This window comes from Anopheles coluzzii, chromosome 3, assembly GCF_943734685.1.
Source record: "Anopheles coluzzii chromosome 3, AcolN3, whole genome shotgun sequence".
Lineage (NCBI taxonomy): Eukaryota > Metazoa > Arthropoda > Insecta > Diptera > Culicidae > Anopheles > Anopheles coluzzii.
In genome coordinates, this window is record NC_064671.1 from 42,508,063 (window position 1) to 42,521,061 (window position 12,999).

General features: G+C 52.6%; 3 protein-coding genes across 3 annotated transcripts in view; 2 read left to right on the top strand and 1 right to left on the bottom strand.

The window, feature by feature from the left end:
* Positions 1-1,144: 1,144 nt before the first annotated feature.
* LOC120956492 (neprilysin-1) overlaps positions 1,145-12,999 on the top strand; it is a 55,015-nt gene continuing 43,160 nt past the window's right edge. Inside the window, exon 1 of the mRNA XM_049608114.1 lies at positions 1,145-1,154. The gene's annotated coding sequence lies outside the window, so the exon portion shown is untranslated. The remainder of the gene's footprint in view (positions 1,155-12,999) is intronic.
* On the top strand, positions 3,038-4,628 carry LOC120958891 (methylosome protein 50-like). Its single transcript, XM_040381959.2, has 3 exons — positions 3,038-3,630; positions 3,701-4,239; positions 4,312-4,628. Exons 1-3 carry the CDS (start codon positions 3,265-3,267, stop codon positions 4,538-4,540), a joined length of 1,134 nt encoding a protein of 377 aa, XP_040237893.2. The 5' UTR covers positions 3,038-3,264; the 3' UTR covers positions 4,541-4,628.
* Positions 10,425-12,567, bottom strand: LOC120957175 (short/branched chain specific acyl-CoA dehydrogenase, mitochondrial). The gene has a single exon (XM_040379231.2). It carries the CDS (start codon positions 12,418-12,420, stop codon positions 11,170-11,172), a length of 1,251 nt encoding a protein of 416 aa, XP_040235165.2. The 5' UTR covers positions 12,421-12,567; the 3' UTR covers positions 10,425-11,169.

The window sequence follows — 12,999 nt, forward strand, 5'->3', positions numbered from 1 at the left end:
ATAAAATCGCATGAGATGGAGCACAGACACGGGCCTTACCTAGGATATGGATTAGATTTGGTTCAGCGTTTACACAAATGAAGGTCTTTCTGAAGTGTCGATCTGAATATTGGAATTCTAAGCCAATTCTAAGATGCACATTTTTTCTCAGTGATGACAAGTTCTTTTTCTCGAGGCTCCACGCGACCGCTTAGGGCCGCAGCAGTGCTCCATTGGATACGATTTAATCGTACGTGCTGTGATTTGATTTTTGCTGGATTATTTAGACTGATTTGATTGTTTGGCTGAGTTTTATAGTTCAATGATTAAAAAATTGAGATATTTCCTTCAAACGTTTTGCGACGGTTATTGACATTTCGAGTGAGCTTTTGCCCTGCGGGCCAGTTTGGCCAGATTATATTGGCAGATTTCGGCAGGAGCTCTGTTGAAAACGCAACCATTTAAGTTTAATCAATTATTTTAACTATCAATTTCTTTTTACCCTACTAGCATAGAGAATGACAAAGTGTGCGTCTTTTATAAATAATGTGTGAGGTTTGAAGTAAGATTGTGTGAAGCTATGAATTGAAATGTCCCAAATAGCCAGCTCGTACTTTATAGCTGATTTAGGGCTGTTTAACGAAAAATCGTTCCGATGTCGTACTTTGTGGCTGATTAAGAGATAGACGGTACTTTGCGGAACTATGGAGCTTTTTAACAGGCACATGGTACTCTTTGGAACTTTGCGGCTGATTAACACTATGCGTAGGGTTCATGATGGAACTTGAAGGCTTGTTAAGAAAGGGTACTGAACTTGGTGGAACTTTATAGCTTTTTAATGCATGACATCGGTTCAAGGTGGCTCTTGTCAAAGTGTCAAAGACGGACGCCGGCAATAATCTCATTGCTGCTGCACAAGTTAGATTCGTTACTTGAAGAATGAATATTGAGTGAAGCGATTGTGAATTATCATTAAATTGTGTAAAAATTTGTGTAATCATCAATACAAAAGATTTAAAAATATACATATGTGTTTAAACGAAACAAATCTTGTTGTTTATTTCATCGATGACGCTTGCTTGAAAATAAAACACAAAGAAAAATAATCCCTGGCATCGTGGCATAAGGAAGCTGCTTAGGCGCTGTTTGAAAGACCCACATAGAACTTTGATGCTGTTTATCTACTGCAAAAGGCGAATTAGAGCAGCGATCTTTAGCGTGCCAAAATGAGCTGCTTAAGCAATTCTGGCTATTTGGGTAGAAACACACCGTGGGGGTCCGGCACAAGATCGGATCCGAAGTCCGTTGTTTTGGGCTTTCTTAGCGCGCTGTGCGCTTCCCTTTACACGGACTTGGTGCACCCGAATCAAAAGAAATACTTTAACACATCAAACTTGGTTTATAAATATTTTATCACTTTTATTGCAAATTAAACGCACCTCAAATAGCCAGAATTGCTTAAGCAGCTCATTTTGGCACGCTAAAGATCGCTGCTCTAATTCGCCTTTTGCAGTAGATAAACAGCATCAAAGTTCTATGTGGGTCTTTCATACAGCGCCTAAGCAGCTTCCTTATGCCACGATGCCAGGGATTATTTTTCTTTGTGTTTTATTTTCAAGCAAGCGTCATCGATGAAATAAACAACAAGATTTGTTTCGTTTAAACACATATGTATATTTTTAAATCTTTTGTATTGATGATTACACAAATTTTTACACAATTTAATGATAATTCACAATCGCTTCACTCAATATTCATTCTTCAAGTAACGAATCTAACTTGTGCAGCAGCAATGAGATTATTGCCGGCGTCCGTCTTTGACACTTTGATAAGAGCCACCTTGAACCGATGTCATGCATTAAAAAGCTATAAAGTTCCACCAAGTTCAGTACCCTTTCTTAACAAGCCTTCAAGTTCCATCATGAACCCTACGCATAGTGCTAATCAGCCGCAAAGTTCCAAAGAGTACCATGTGCCTGTTAAAAAGCTCCATAGTTCCGCAAAGTACCGTCTATCTCTTAATCAGCCACAAAGTACGACATCGGAACGATTTTTCGTTAAACATCCCTAAATCAGCTATAAAGTACGAGCTGGCTATTTGGGTACTTACCCCTCGCCTGAAAATTTCATTCTCTTTGTCTGTCGGGTAAGCTTTAACCGCCGACAGCGAGATTCAAATTCAAATTTAAATGATTTTCTTTGACGAGCAATTCTCGGAATCCACGCAACTGACATTTCCCAAGCGCCACAGATTAAGCTTAAACGACTGGAAAATTGTATATCCATAGAAAAAAAATGAAAGCTCCACAGCTTCATTGGTTTGATCAATAGATGGCGTATTACAACTCATCATTATATTGCTATTCTTTTCTTGCAATGTGTTTCGACAAGTTTCAATTTATCATGACCTATATAGCCTTCTAACTTTCTGAGCAAAAATCTATATGAATAGTCGTGTGGTCAGATTCACGGGTATCAACACCAACGACCATTACTCAAATCTCACTTGCTTCAGTGCTGGTGGTTTCCATTGGAGTTTAGTATTTAAACAATCGTATCGCCGTTCTAGTTCTAGCGATGCATAACTTCAATGCGAAACCATACAACAGTACAGAGGAAATGAGAAAGCTCTCCTCCAAGCGAGGAAGCTCAACTGGTTGGGTATTCCAAAAACAGATGGCGCCACCAGCTTTTTTGCTATTTTTAGAATGCATGAGTCGTTTGCCGTCTGCTAAACGAAGTCTTTCTATATTCCGTTTAGGTAGAGTGCTTGAACCGTTTAGAAGCCGTTTAGTGGTCGTTTAGTGGATTTGTGGCACTTGGGTTTCTACTTATTATGAACATTACATTTTAACGGATAAAAATAAAAAGTGCCAGGCAAACAAACGTGCATCAGCGCGATAAGTAACAAATGAGGTTAGCAATCCTTGAAACAGCATCCCATGCGCCACAGATTAAGCTTAAACGACTGAAAAATTAAATATCTGTGATTTTCGGTAGGATAAATGGAAAATCGGTAGTTTTAGGGCGGCCATCTGTGAATCGGTAGGCATATAAAAATCGGTAGGAATACAGATAAATCGGTATTTCTGGTCACTCTGGTTGTATGCGCGCGTGTGTGGGTGTGTGCTGTTGTGCCAGAACGTCAAAATTGCTTTGCCGGCAAAATCACATTTCCCACTTCTCGCCAAACAACAATCCCAGCAGAAGTGGAAAACGGCTCTAATTTGTGAAGGAAACGAATCGCTGCTAATAAATCACTGCGTCCGGTTCTGACCATCAAAAATGGACTACAGCAAACGTGTCGATATGATATCGGCCTACTCGGTACCGATCAGCTACCGGCCACCGGAAACGTTACCCGCACTGGCCAAGTGTACCGACTATCCGAACACCAACTCGCTGCAGTACCGGCTGTCGGAAGCGGTACCACTGGCGGACAAGCAATTGCACCCCTTTCTCGATTTGGCCACCGTGAACGGAGTGGGCAATGTGGTTGTGGCCGGTAACACTTACACCAACCGGCTGTGGGAAGGTGGATTCTGTGGCTGGGATAAGGTGGAAGAGCTTGGCAGCGAGGAGAAGGTGATATTTAGCAAGCATTGCGAAGCCATCGTTACGGCACTGTGCTACACGAAGGATGGTGCGTTGGTAAGTGACCCGGAAGGGAGATGGTTTTTGGAGAATGTTCCATTGTTTATTGTGTGTTCCCGTTTTCCAGTTTCTGCTTGGCAATGACCGAGGATCGATCGAGCTGTGGTCCACGGGCAATGCGGTGCGTGGAACGGGTCTCTATCCGGTAGATAACCGGTACGAGCATATCGGTGCCGTAACCGCGCTGGACATCTTCCGCGGTACCGATCGGATGGTAATTTCCGGCTCGATGGACGGCTGCATCAAACTGTGGGATTACAGTGAAGGGGATCTACATTCCAGCAGAACGCTGCAGCAGGCACACGTCGGTGCGGTTACGGCCGTTGCTACCGATCACAGCCAGGATTCGTTGGCCGTTAGTTGTTCGCACGATCGGTCCGCATTGTTGTGGGATTTCCGTGAAACGAAACCGGCGATCGCACTGTACGAGAGGCATGATGCCGCCTTCACGACCATCCGGTGGTGCGATGAGGTTAACTGGAATCGTCTTGTTGCGTTGGGCGATGCGGCTGGGCAGGTTCATTTTATAGACACAAGGCAACCGAACGTGCTACTCGAATCGGTGTCCTGTTTCGACCGGAAAGTGCACAAAATCTCATTCCACAGGTAATGCAAACGAAGTTGTGTTTCTACCAAATAGATTATTCTAATGGAAGGCATTTCTTTCTTTATTCCCAGAAATTACTTTGCCGTGCTCGGGAACACGCCGGAGGTTAAATTCTTTGACGATAAATCGAAACAGATTCACGTGGAGACTAGTGCGACAAACTACGTGCGTGATATTATTTGGGAGAATCCAAAGGATGGCGATGAGAAGGCTTCACCTTCCCTTGCATGTACGTTGATCGGGTGGGACAGCTATGTGAAGCGGGTATCGGTAGACACTGTTGCTGCCGTCGCAGAGTAAATGTACAGTGCGCCAGAGGATAACCAGACCATTAAGTGTTAAATGTATCGAATAATGATGAAATGCAGTGTTCATGTTAAAAACCTTATTCAGTAACTCATTTCAACTTGAAAACTAACATAATTACGCCATGTAAACCCCTGGTTTACCTTATATAGATCTTGATTAGTTATAGCCGTACTGTTATTTGCACTAGTTACTTTTACCCTTCATTTCAATCCGGCAACCAATTACTTGTAACTAGTTATTTTCGTTAGTAAGTAATACTCTTTTAATTCATTCCACCCTGACTATGTTGTTAGTATGGTTTAGAGAGGCTTTGGCTCCTGCGGAGTTCTTTCGCCTCTTATACCACCCTGACTAGCGATGTGCTCTTTGGAGTGTATCCACGACTCCGTTCTGACTCTGACTATTGTTAGTCCGATTCCGACTCCGGCAAAATTCGCCGACTCCGGCGTTCCGAGTCGCTCGGCGCCGTTCGGAGTCGCCCGGCGGGGATCAGACCGGATCAGTCCGGATGGGTCTGGAAGCGTCCGAACGAGTCTAGTCGAGTCCGCGGGCGAGAAGTTTTGGTTGGCGGTGCAAAAACAGTAAGGCTATTTCAGTTTTGACAGAATGTAATGGGAAGTATACAGGAAGTACAATGGAACAGGGGTTTTTAATCTGACGGAAAAAGGTAAATATTGTTGCAAGAAAGAAATATTTATAATAGAAAACATGGTTACACTGTATCGTATTTGATGCTTTATGTGGAAGTGAACGAACTCATCAAGAGTTTTCTGAACGATAATGGACAGTTAAATTGGGAATTAGCAATTGCAACGCAATTGCAACCTAGTCTACTCGCCCGGACTCTACCGAACTCGTTCAGACTCATCCAGACTGATCCAGATTGATCCGCACTGATCCGTAGTCGAATCCGGTCAGGCTCCGGGGTCGGATGCATTTTTTGTGCACCGGTGTCGGAGTTGATCCTTGACTCCGCTCCGGATTACTCATCACTAGTTCGGAGTCGGAGTCGTGCGGATTCATTCGGAGTAGTGTAGAGTCGATCGGAGTCGTCTGTGATCAGAATCGGTCGGAGTCAACAGACCACTCCGAATGAATCCGTACGACTCCGGACGACTCTGCTTCCGAACGACTCCACACGACTCCGGGCGATTCCGAACGACTCCGGATTTTTGCCAACTTTACCCATCACTAACCCTGACGATCAGTTACTTGTAACTAGTTACCATTGTGATTTATGATAAGCATTGTCTACTAATTACTTTCAATAATTCGCCTTTTTTCATTGGTACGAATAGGTCCTACTTACTACAACTAAACACTTATTGAAAAGTAACAGACATTCAGCTTTCTTTCCTTTGTATTTTGAAAATTCCCATATCTAGTGATGGGTAAATTCAACAAAAATCCCGAATCGCTTCCGAATGACTCCGCCAACGGAAACGGTTCCAGAAGGTAGGTGCAAATTTCCGAACTCGGAGCCGTCGGAGCAGTCCGGAGCCGCTAGTCGGCAGTCGGAGCCGGTCGGAGCCGTCCGGAGCCGCTAGTCGGCAGTCGGAGCCGGTCGGAGCCGTCCGGAGCCGCTATTCGGCAGCCGGAGCCGATCGGAGCCGTCCGGAGCCGGTCGGAGCCGTCGGAACCGTTGGAACCGTCATAGGCGACAGAGCCGGTTAGAGCCGTCGGAGTCGTTCAAACTTCAGGCTGTTACAATGACCTCGACGGCTCCAACCGGCTCCGTGGGCTACGATGGCTCCGACAGCTCCGACCGGCGCCGTCAGCTACGACGACTCCGACGGTTCTAACGGTTCCGACTGCTCCGACCGGCTCTGGACGGCTCCGACCGGCTCCGGACGGCTACGACGGCTTTGGACGGCGCCAACCGGCTCCGGATGCCGACTAGCGACTCCGGACGGCTCCGATGTCTCCAATCGGTTCCGGCTGCCGACTAGTGGCTCCGGACGGCTCCGACCAGCTCCGGACGGCTCCGACGGCTCCGGACGGCTCCGACCGGCTCCGGACGGCTCTGGACGGCTCCGACCGGCTCCGGACGGCTCCGGACGGCTCCGGACGGCTCCGGACGGCTCTGGACGGCTCCGGAAGGCTTCGGACGGCTCCGGACGGCTCCGGACGGCTCCGGACGGCTCCGGACGGCTCCGATGGCTCCGATCGGTTCCGACGGCTCCGGATGGCTCCGACGGCTCCGATCGGTTCCGACGGCTCCGGATGGCTCCGACGGCTCGGGACGGCTCCGACGGCTCCGGCCGGTTCCGGACGGCTCCGACATACTCCGACTGGCTCCGACCGGCTCCGACTGCCGACTACCGGCTCCGGACGGCTCCGACGGCTCCGACGGCTCCGGACGGCTCCGACGACTACGGACTGTTCCGACTACTCCGACCGACTCCGGACGGCTCCGACGGCTTCGGACGGCGCCAACCGGCTCCGGATGCCGACTAGCGACTCCGGACGGCTCCGATGTCTCCAATCGGTTCCGGCTGCCGACTAGTGGCTCCGGACGGCTCCGACGGCTCCGGACGGCTCCGACGGCTCCGGACGGCTCCGGACGGCTCCGACGGCTCCGCACGGCTCCGGACAGCTCCGACGGCTCCGATGGCTCCGCACGGCTCCGGACAGCTCCGACCGGCTCCGATGGCTCCGGATGGCTCCGACGGGTCCGACGGCTACGGACGGTTCCGACTACTCCGACCGGCTTCGGACGGCTCCGACGGCTTTGGACGGCGCCAACCGGCTCCGGCTGCCGACTAGCGACTCCGGACGGCTCCGACTAGCGACTCCGGACGGCTCCGATGTCTCCAACCGGCTCCGGCTGCCGACTAGCGACTCCGGACGGCTCCGACGGCTCCGATAGCTCCGATGGCTCCGATGGCTCCGACGGCTCCGACGGCTCCGCACGGCTCCGGACAGCTCCGACGGCTCCGATGGCTCCGGATGGCTCCGACGGGTCCGACGGCTACGGACGGTTCCGACTACTCCGACCGGCTTCGGACGGCTCCGACGGCTCCAGCCGGTTCCGGATGGCTCCGACATACTCCGACCGGTTCCGGATGGCTCCGACATACTCCGGCCGGTTCCGGATGGCTCCGACCGGCTCCGACTGCCGACTACCGGCTCCAGACGGCTTCGGGTGGAATCAACGGTTTGAATTTGTCGGAATCAGAGCCGGAGTAGCAATGCTCGGAAGCGATTCCGAGCCGTAGGTGCGATTCCGATGGCCCATCACTAGTCGGCACCGGTAACCGAACGTTTCTGATGCGCGAAAGCTCTTCCAAAAAGCTCCTCTCAAAGCTTTGTTTTGTTTGAGGTTGTCACAAGAGTAAGATTCGCTTTTTGGTGTGAATTTATTTCTCAACCTTTTTTATTCTTTTTTTGCCATATTTTAAATCCCTCTTTTCCTCTTTTGCAATGCTTTACATACAAAGGAGAAAAATTGAAAAGTAACAGACATTCAGCTTTCTTTCCTTTGTATTTTGAAAATTCCCATATCTAGTGATGGGTAAATTCAACAAAAATCCCGAATCGCTTCCGAATGACTCCGCCAACGGAAACGGTTCCAGAAGGTAGGTGCAAATTTCCGAACTCGGAGCCGTCGGAGCAGTCCGGAGCCGCTAGTCGGCAGTCGGAGCCGGTCGGAGCCGTCCGGAGCCGCTAGTCGGCAGTCGGAGCCGGTCGGAGCCGTCCGGAGCCGCTATTCGGCAGCCGGAGCCGATCGGAGCCGTCCGGAGCCGGTCGGAGCCGTCGGAACCGTTGGAACCGTCATAGGCGACAGAGCCGGTTAGAGCCGTCGGAGTCGTTCAAACTTCAGGCTGTTACAATGACCTCGACGGCTCCAACCGGCTCCGTGGGCTACGATGGCTCCGACAGCTCCGACCGGCGCCGTCAGCTACGACGACTCCGACGGTTCTAACGGTTCCGACTGCTCCGACCGGCTCTGGACGGCTCCGACCGGCTCCGGACGGCTACGACGGCTTTGGACGGCGCCAACCGGCTCCGGATGCCGACTAGCGACTCCGGACGGCTCCGATGTCTCCAATCGGTTCCGGCTGCCGACTAGTGGCTCCGGACGGCTCCGACCAGCTCCGGACGGCTCCGACGGCTCCGGACGGCTCCGACCGGCTCCGGACGGCTCTGGACGGCTCCGACCGGCTCCGGACGGCTCCGGACGGCTCCGGACGGCTCCGGACGGCTCTGGACGGCTCCGGAAGGCTTCGGACGGCTCCGGACGGCTCCGGACGGCTCCGGACGGCTCCGGACGGCTCCGATGGCTCCGATCGGTTCCGACGGCTCCGGATGGCTCCGACGGCTCCGATCGGTTCCGACGGCTCCGGATGGCTCCGACGGCTCGGGACGGCTCCGACGGCTCCGGCCGGTTCCGGACGGCTCCGACATACTCCGACTGGCTCCGACCGGCTCCGACTGCCGACTACCGGCTCCGGACGGCTCCGACGGCTCCGACGGCTCCGGACGGCTCCGACGACTACGGACTGTTCCGACTACTCCGACCGACTCCGGACGGCTCCGACGGCTTCGGACGGCGCCAACCGGCTCCGGATGCCGACTAGCGACTCCGGACGGCTCCGATGTCTCCAATCGGTTCCGGCTGCCGACTAGTGGCTCCGGACGGCTCCGACGGCTCCGGACGGCTCCGACGGCTCCGGACGGCTCCGGACGGCTCCGACGGCTCCGCACGGCTCCGGACAGCTCCGACGGCTCCGATGGCTCCGCACGGCTCCGGACAGCTCCGACCGGCTCCGATGGCTCCGGATGGCTCCGACGGGTCCGACGGCTACGGACGGTTCCGACTACTCCGACCGGCTTCGGACGGCTCCGACGGCTTTGGACGGCGCCAACCGGCTCCGGCTGCCGACTAGCGACTCCGGACGGCTCCGACTAGCGACTCCGGACGGCTCCGATGTCTCCAACCGGCTCCGGCTGCCGACTAGCGACTCCGGACGGCTCCGACGGCTCCGATAGCTCCGATGGCTCCGATGGCTCCGACGGCTCCGACGGCTCCGCACGGCTCCGGACAGCTCCGACGGCTCCGATGGCTCCGGATGGCTCCGACGGGTCCGACGGCTACGGACGGTTCCGACTACTCCGACCGGCTTCGGACGGCTCCGACGGCTCCAGCCGGTTCCGGATGGCTCCGACATACTCCGACCGGTTCCGGATGGCTCCGACATACTCCGGCCGGTTCCGGATGGCTCCGACCGGCTCCGACTGCCGACTACCGGCTCCAGACGGCTTCGGGTGGAATCAACGGTTTGAATTTGTCGGAATCAGAGCCGGAGTAGCAATGCTCGGAAGCGATTCCGAGCCGTAGGTGCGATTCCGATGGCCCATCACTAGTCGGCACCGGTAACCGAACGTTTCTGATGCGCGAAAGCTCTTCCAAAAAGCTCCTCTCAAAGCTTTGTTTTGTTTGAGGTTGTCACAAGAGTAAGATTCGCTTTTTGGTGTGAATTTATTTCTCAACCTTTTTTATTCTTTTTTTGCCATATTTTAAATCCCTCTTTTCCTCTTTTGCAATGCTTTACATACAAAGGAGAAAATGTTTATTATCGACTCACATCGACCATTGTAAGGCAATTCACGGGTCACAAAGACGTACACACACACACAGATACACCCCCTTAATTAACATCCCCATGCGCAACACAATAAAGTCAACCAGTTAACATCATTTAGCTAATAAATCACACACACTCACACTCTTCCAGTCTCTTTTTTATATATCTCGACAGACAACTTTATTTACTTCGCAATCGAAAGTAATGCCGGAATGGAACAGCCTGTATACTATTATGCCGCCACTAAAGCGCAGCGGGTTCTTCCCCATACATAAGCTACAAACCTCTTGTTTTGTTTGTAATGCTGTATTTAAAGAGTTGCTGCTCAATCGTAACACTCTTGGAATGTTTTACAGGATTTCGTTTCGTTGTGCCTAAATATTGCTTCGCTCACATACTGCCTTAATGCCTAGCCCTACAAGTCCCAGTCGTGTCCGTGTCCGTCCATTCGTCCATTCGTCCCACAAAAAGTCGCCACGTGTACCTTTTCTCTTTCTGCGTATAGTCGTAATAGTACTGTGCTGTTGTTTGTCTTTGCTCTTAACATAATAAATGCATTTTTTCTCACAATTTTTCACAAACTTCCGTAGTTCGCTATGGCCACATAATGCCTTACGCCCTTGTGTAGATAATAGTAGCATGCAGGGTGTTGTTTTCTATGCTAGATTATGCGCATTATCTTTGTGCGCACACACACACACAAACCCACGCGGTGTACAATCTCTGTGTGTGTGTGTGCGTATCATACGCGGAAGACAAAATTTGATATCAGACTTTACTAATATTATATGCTCCCTTTTTTACCAGCTTTATGTGTTTGTGTGTGGAGTGTGCCTGCGGTGCTGGAACCGGAATGTTCTCGTCTTGCAAGACAACCCTCATCATACACTCACACACACACAAACACACACACCACCGTTCATCCCCGGTGGAGGCGCCGCGCGAACATAGTTGCGTAATCATTCTCTTGAGAGCTTTCCTCCTCCCCTTCCTCCTCCTCTTCCTCCTTCATCACCTCCTACCATCTCCACCTTACGATTGGTACTCCTTCTTCATGACCTTCGCGATCGTGCTGAGCTGCATGTTGGTCGTGCCCTCGTAGATCGCACCGATCTTACAATCGCGGTAGAACTTCTCCTGCGGGAAATCCTTCGTAAAGCCGACGCCGCCCATCCAATCGATACACTTCACCGTCGTGCGCTGGGCCACCTCGGACGCGTAATACTTGGCCATGGCGGCCTGCTTCAGGAAGGGTGCGCCGGCCTCCTGCAACCTGGCCGCATTGTACGTCAGCAGCCGAGCCGCCTCGATCTCGGTCGCGATCGTCGCGATCTGATGCTGCATGCTCTGGAACGAGTACAGATCCGAGCCGAACTGTTTGCGCTCCAGCAGGTACGGGATGGTCGCGTCCAGGCAGCCCTGGGCCAGCCCAATCATCTGCGCCCCGATGCCGATGCGGCCCTCGTTCAGGAAGCCGGCCGCGTACTGGTACCCCTTGCCGAACTCGCCGAGAATGTTCTCCTCCGGCACGCGCACATTGTCCATGTGCAGCGTGCAGGTACCGGACGCACAGATGCCCAGCTTGCTTTCCTTCTTGCCCACGGTGAAACCTTCGTACTCGCGCTCCACGATGAACGTCGTGATGCCACGGTAGCCGGCCGAAGGGTTCGCGTTCGCCATGATCAGGAACACACCCGACAGGTCGGAGTTGGAGATCCACATCTTCGTGCCGTTTAGGATGTAGTGGTTGCCGTCCTTCTTGGCGGTGGTTTTCAGCGAGAACGCATCCGACCCGGCCGACGGTTCGGACAGGGCGAAGCTACCGCTGTACTCCTGGCTGAGCTTGGGCAGGTACTTGCTCTTCTGTTCCGCCGTGCCGAGCTTGATCATGAGCGAGTTGACGAGCGTGTTGTGGATGTCGACGAAGGCGGCCGTCGCCGGGCACACCTTGGACAGTTCCTCCACCACCAGCATGGTGGTCATGAAGTTGCACGCACTGCCCCCGTACTCGTCGCTCACCTCAATCCCCATCAGCCCGTTGTCGAACAGGGCGCGCACGACGGACGGATCGAACTGGTGCTCCTCGTCCATCTTCTTCACCAGCGGGGCAATCTGTTCCTGGGCCAGCTTGGCGACCGTTTCCTTCATCACCATCTCGTCCTCGCTCAGGTAGGTGAGGGGCGAGGTGGCGCTCTTGGCCGTGCCGAACGAGCTGCTGGCAAACGATCGCGTACCGATCGAGCCCACCGAGCGGACCACCTGGCGGAGAACGTTTTGCAGCATCTTGGTGCAGTGGTTGTGGTCTGAGTAGACGAGCAGTGGAAGAGTAGATCGATCACACACACACACTGGGAGCGCACTGCGGAGAGTCAACACAACCGGCCACGTACGAGCACACGGATCAACTGACGGGCGGCGGTCGCTCGTACCCACCAGCTAAAGGGCGGACAGTCCGTCGGGAAGGTCTTTGCAAAAATTGTACAAACACGCACGCACACAAACACGCACAACGAAAACGGGTTACCAACCCGCGCACGATTACGCGTCACACACAGACCGGCGGCGACCGATAGTGGGTTGCTGCCGGTACACGGTTTTCATTCCAGCGGCGTTTGCTGGTGGTAGTGACGAAGATTGGCCTCTAATTTGCGTACATGTGTGCGAGGGGAAGGTGGAGGGTATAGCGGGGGACACAAAATGAGCCACACAAACACACATACACTCTACTAATATCTCGAGAACGATCCAATATGCCGTCGCGATCAGCCCGGTCGTTAGAAGAACACACGAGGTACGGGTAATGGGGTCAGGTTGGCCATAATATGACTTGCTTGTTTTTCCTTTGTATCAGTGCATGAGTTA

Bases quoted from the DNA above. Each gene is read 5' to 3' on its own strand.
- LOC120958891 (XM_040381959.2), top strand. From the start codon at position 3,265: ATGGACTACAGCAAACGTGTCGATATGATATCGGCCTACTCGGTACCG. The intron at 3,631-3,700 runs GTAAGTGACCCG...CCCGTTTTCCAG, and splicing joins ACACGAAGGATGGTGCGTTG to TTTCTGCTTGGCAATGACCG. The intron at 4,240-4,311 runs GTAATGCAAACG...CTTTATTCCCAG, and splicing joins CACAAAATCTCATTCCACAG to AAATTACTTTGCCGTGCTCG.
- LOC120957175 (XM_040379231.2), bottom strand. From the start codon at position 12,420: ATGCTGCAAAACGTTCTCCGCCAGGTGGTCCGCTCGGTGGGCTCGATC.